At 39.2% G+C, this 5,000-nt stretch overlaps 1 protein-coding gene across 2 annotated transcripts in view; it reads left to right on the top strand.

Annotated features, from left to right (window-relative positions):
* Positions 1-5,000, top strand: part of itpr1b (inositol 1,4,5-trisphosphate receptor, type 1b) — a 275,465-nt gene that overhangs the window by 264,845 nt on the left and 5,620 nt on the right. For both annotated transcript variants that reach the window (XM_063215285.1, XM_063215286.1), the window contains one exon: positions 847-1,008. In XM_063215285.1, coding sequence (XP_063071355.1) covers positions 847-1,008 — 162 coding nt within the window. The remainder of the gene's footprint in view (positions 1-846; positions 1,009-5,000) is intronic.

The following is a 5,000-nucleotide window of genomic DNA, read 5'->3' on the forward strand; positions in this document are numbered from 1 at the left end:
ATGCACAAAATGTGTCCACTGCCAAATGACCTTGATTCCAAAGGAATGCTTAAGACATGTCTCTGCCATTGACAGTGAATCACATTCATAGCGTAACGAGGATACAATCTACAAATTTGATATGGACAATCTCTTAACCTCTCCATTATTGAGTGTAGCAAGCATTGTTGTAAAGGATGACGGCCAAAACATTTAGGCTAACTCATAATATTATTTTTGGTGCTTTTTGTCTACAGTAGTCTGCGTATATAAAACGACCTCCCCAGTCTTGAACTGATGCGCATTGTAACGTCTCCCAACACCTCTCCTCCATGCATCTCTCCAGCTGCGATTCTACCCATTTAAGGGCCTTAGGCAAAATATAGACATGGGGCCCCTTTAAATGGCTTTCGCTGGTATTTATCAATGGGAAAATTTGGTGGGGCCCTGGACAACTGCTTAAGCCTGGCTCAAACTACACGACTCACGATTGTGTGTTCGATTTTGACCTCGGGGTGCACTGCACACTAGAAGAGAATCGCAACTGTCAATCTTATCCCTGCTCGCAACCACCGAGACAAAGCCCGACGTTCTATTTCCAGTCGCAAATATCAAACAGTGTTTGATTTCTACGATTTGGTGACTCTTTGAGCTGCCAAAGTCCTATCTTAGAACATCGACCACGACGAGGAAATCTTGCCCGACAATCACTTGCGATGGTCCTGTGGGGGTGGTAACGTTCCACCGATTGTCGTAAGGGTTTTTTTTTGCCGAGAATCGGGCCGATAGTCGTGTAGTTTGAGACAGGCTTTAGTCTGCTTATTGGTAAATTCGACTCTACCTCTCCCATCTCTCCCTCCCTTGTAGGACCACAACCTGGACTGGTTTCCTCGTATGCGTGCCATGTCCCTGGTGAGCATGGACGGAGAGGGGGAGCAGAACGAGATACGCAGCCTGCAGGAGAAACTGGAGTCCACTATGAAGCTAGTCTGCAACCTGTCGGGACAGCTGACCGAACTCAAAGAACAGGTAAGTCTGCGCTTACGTGTGTGTGCGTGCGTGCGTGCGTGCGTGCGTGCGTGCGTGCGTGCGTGTGTGCGTATGCGAGTGTTGAGCTGTGAAGCAGAGGGGTTGGCATCCAAACTGGGGATGCCGCACTCACTAATGACCACTGGCCTTTTTTATGTAACATATTAATTCGGTAACGCTTTACTTTACGGTACAGTTACCATATGTAATTACTGTGTACTTTCTGGGTAACAACAGGGTAACAGAGAGAAGTTACATTGTATCTAATGGGCAAAAAGGGGGGTAATTATAAAGTAAATACTATAACAACAGGGTAACAGAGAGAAGTTACATGGTATGTAATGGGCAAAAAGGGGGTAATTACAAAGTAAATACTATAACAACAGGCTAACAGAGAAGTTTGATGAGATGGTTTGATAATATGCATGAGTTTCATAGTAATTCTAGAGATATGTGTTTTACATGGTATTTACTTTGTAATTAGCCCCTTTCTAACCCATTAGATACCATGTAACTTCTCTCTGCTACCCTGTTGTTACGCAGAAAGTACACAGTAACTACTGTATCGTAAAGTCAAGTGTCACCATTAATTCACATTGCAGTTTTCTAAACTGGAATTCTGGTGTGAAACAAACTTTTTTACTGCAATAAGTTTTAATGCTTGTTGTGGGAAAAAAAACTGAAGACTGACACATTTCCAACATGAAAATAGTACATTGTACCGTAGTTATCTAAAATAATCTATTGTGAAAAGATAAGCAGTTGGAATGTTTGCTATGAAGAAAAGCTTCTCTAGTCTGCTGCGTCTAAAAATCACACAATACTAGTTCCTTGGCAGCAATATTAGACAGATTAAAAAGGGGTAAAAGATTAAAATAAAAAAAATGGTCTTGACATTTCAATACTGTCATCAGAGGCAATGCCTTGAGGCACATTTTTTCTCACCGCCATTATCGTTAGTCAATTCATGAATATAAAAGTATTGGCAGTACAAGAGAACGTTATGGAAAAGTCACATTTCTTGATGATATACAGTGAGGGATGAGGAATAATGTGAGGGATTTATTTTATCACAGCCAGCTTATTTGTTTAACGGTTGGAATGTCATGCTGCGGTGGGGATTCTAGAGCTGGGCACCAACAACCACAAAACATTCTACAGCTGACTACAGAGATTCTGAATTCTCTCTTGTCACTCATAAAGATGAGCGTTGTAGGTAAAACTTTCAAACTCTTGTGGCCACTGTTGACACTCTCAAAGTGAGTAGCCTGGGTAGAGTTGAACGGTCTTAACCCCAACCCGAGGGGAATAAAGGAGAGGTGATGGGAGTGTAAGCAGTGGTGTAGTCTGCGTAGAACGCAGGTACAGTACGTAGAACCTACTTCAAAATTTCAGGTATTTCAGTGTACCCACCTAAAATTTAGAATAGTACAAATATATACAGTATACCCACCCTATAAAAATGTTCAAATATACACATTTACCACAAAAAAGTAGAGTACACCACTGAGTCTGCGCAAGCCTGGTGAACAGCTGCATCGCTCCTCAGAGCATCTCCTGTTGTGCAGCAGCTTTTTCCATAGGAGGCACGCTGATAACAAGCTATGGCTTTGATCTCTGACCTTTTATAAGGTGTTTGTTTTGTTTTGATTAGATGTCTTTTCATTTGTCAACTGGAGATTAGCGCTCTCTTTTTTGAGATTTTTTTTCATTATGTTCTGTTGTTTTCTTTTCGTCTTTTTTTGTTTTCTGATGGCCAATTAGAGCAAAGGGCACTGAGTCATATTTTATCTGTGAGGTGAGGATGGCTACCGCCCGCGCGCCCAGCCCTGTGGTCCTCCACTGCGTCAGAGCGCAGCAGCACAACGTTTCACTTTGAATCAACGTGTCGCTGCCGTCTAGACTGAATTCTGTGAAGATCTGTTGTTTACATGAACACACACAACAGACAACGTGCAAATGTCATCAAAAGAAGCCATGACCTGCAGCAGAAACATTTAAAAAAAATTCCACCCACCTTACCGTGGTGAAAAAAAGATAAACTAAATTATGATGGAAAGAATACACATTCCGTTGCATCTGACTCTGAAACTCAAAGACCACTTTTGGTGTTAATGATGATAGCGCAAAGAAGAATAAACCTGGATTTGGACATACAGTATACAGTAAACATCTTGTATTAATGCGTTTTATCGTAGTGACACTCTGTGTCGTGTAACATTTGCTGATGACAATAATATATTAGGGCTGCACAATTATGGAAAAAATTATAATCACGATTATTTAGATCGAAATCACAATCACGATTATTAATCACGATTATGCAGCAGAGCTTATTGCCCCACACACACACACCCCTCCCCCCAATTTCCGGGGCGACATAATAATACCTCATCATTAGTTAACATTAGTTAACCATTAGTTAACCATTAGTTAAACATTTATACAGAATTTTATTGGGAAGTGTTACTGAGACACTTTATTACCATAGCACGACACTACTATGATATTACATAGAGTTTTTAGTAATACATTACTTGGTCATTGCCACTCTGGTAATAGAAAATTTATAACAAGGGCCATGTCCTGACACAAAAAATAAAATACCACAAACCAAGCATCATTAGAGGAGTCTTCAAAGTATTAACTTAAAATGGAGTAGAGACCTAGCATCAATTGCTTTTACTGTAATGATGAAAACTAAAACACACTAGATTTAGGGCTCAGGCTTTACTGAAAGTAGATAGTAGATAGGACCTACTGGATACAAAAAATTGGGCTCTTAAAACTAATGTATCCCTACAAGCATTAGTGGGCTGTAGAGTAATATGGTGATGCCTCCTATTACACTTAGTAGTGGCAGTGAACTGTACTTGCACAGTAGAATTGAACAGTAGCTTATAGACGTAGCATGAATGGATGTGGAAGTAGCTGTTGTTTTGGTAGTAGGTGAGCATGTGAGGCACACCAAGAAGCAGAAGTTGTCTGGGAGGAAGCGGCGTCTGATATGTCTGTCTGACACAGACGGCCAGGGGAACTGGTCATTGTTTGGCCACCATCAGGAGGTGAAAAGTGGACATCAACCGCCTCCTTTCACTACTGTAGGGAGAAGCGGTCTGCTGTCCCAAAACAAATGAAGTACCACACCATTAGTGTGAAGGTACCACACTATTAGTATGGAAGTACCACACTATTAGTTGGAAAAAAAGTAGTATTGCACAAGCTGTGGCCTTTGTTCTCAGAATTATTGAAATGCACATTGTTTGCAATAATAGCTTGCATGGATGGTGACATAATAGTTGACGTAAATATTATCTTCCATACACTGCTAATGGAAAGGGTAATATATAGCTAGGAGCTTTAATTGTTTAATTGTAAGGTACTTTATAACGCTTCTCAAAAATTATACATTAATTAACATTAATCTAAGGTTAATATATATTATTATATAATTATACATTAATATAAATATCATAATATTCGGTAATATATTATAATTATATATTATAATTATATATTAATATATATTAATTTTATTATTAAATGCAAAAGTGACGGTGGTAACATGTTATGGTTGTGGCCCTACCATTGTACAAACCAATTAACAAATTTAAGAGAAAATTATTAACTTACAGAAGTTTAAGCTTCAGTGATGGTGAAGTATACAGTAGAGCTGAAGGTTTGAATAGGGGTCCTCAGTAATGTAGATGACCTTATGCATGCCTGAATTTATTAAAAATATCTAACAGTGGTGACAAATTTAAGGGACACGTATTGGGCAGTCAGAAAATAATTGTAAATATTGTTCTAAACTCACTGTTTCCAGCTATGTAAAACTATTTAAATCTCCTCTTCCTGGCAATATCATTGAATTCCATCAGTGAGTTTTTCATTTTTAGTCTAGGGTTATTTAATGATTTAAATTATTACGTCCGTGCAGAGGTTTTATAGGCAAGTTTACTGTAAAAATTACAATTAAAGGAACAGTCCAC

The sequence above is a fragment of the Engraulis encrasicolus genome, chromosome 14 (genome assembly GCF_034702125.1).
Source record: "Engraulis encrasicolus isolate BLACKSEA-1 chromosome 14, IST_EnEncr_1.0, whole genome shotgun sequence".
Classification (NCBI taxonomy): domain Eukaryota; kingdom Metazoa; phylum Chordata; class Actinopteri; order Clupeiformes; family Engraulidae; genus Engraulis; species Engraulis encrasicolus.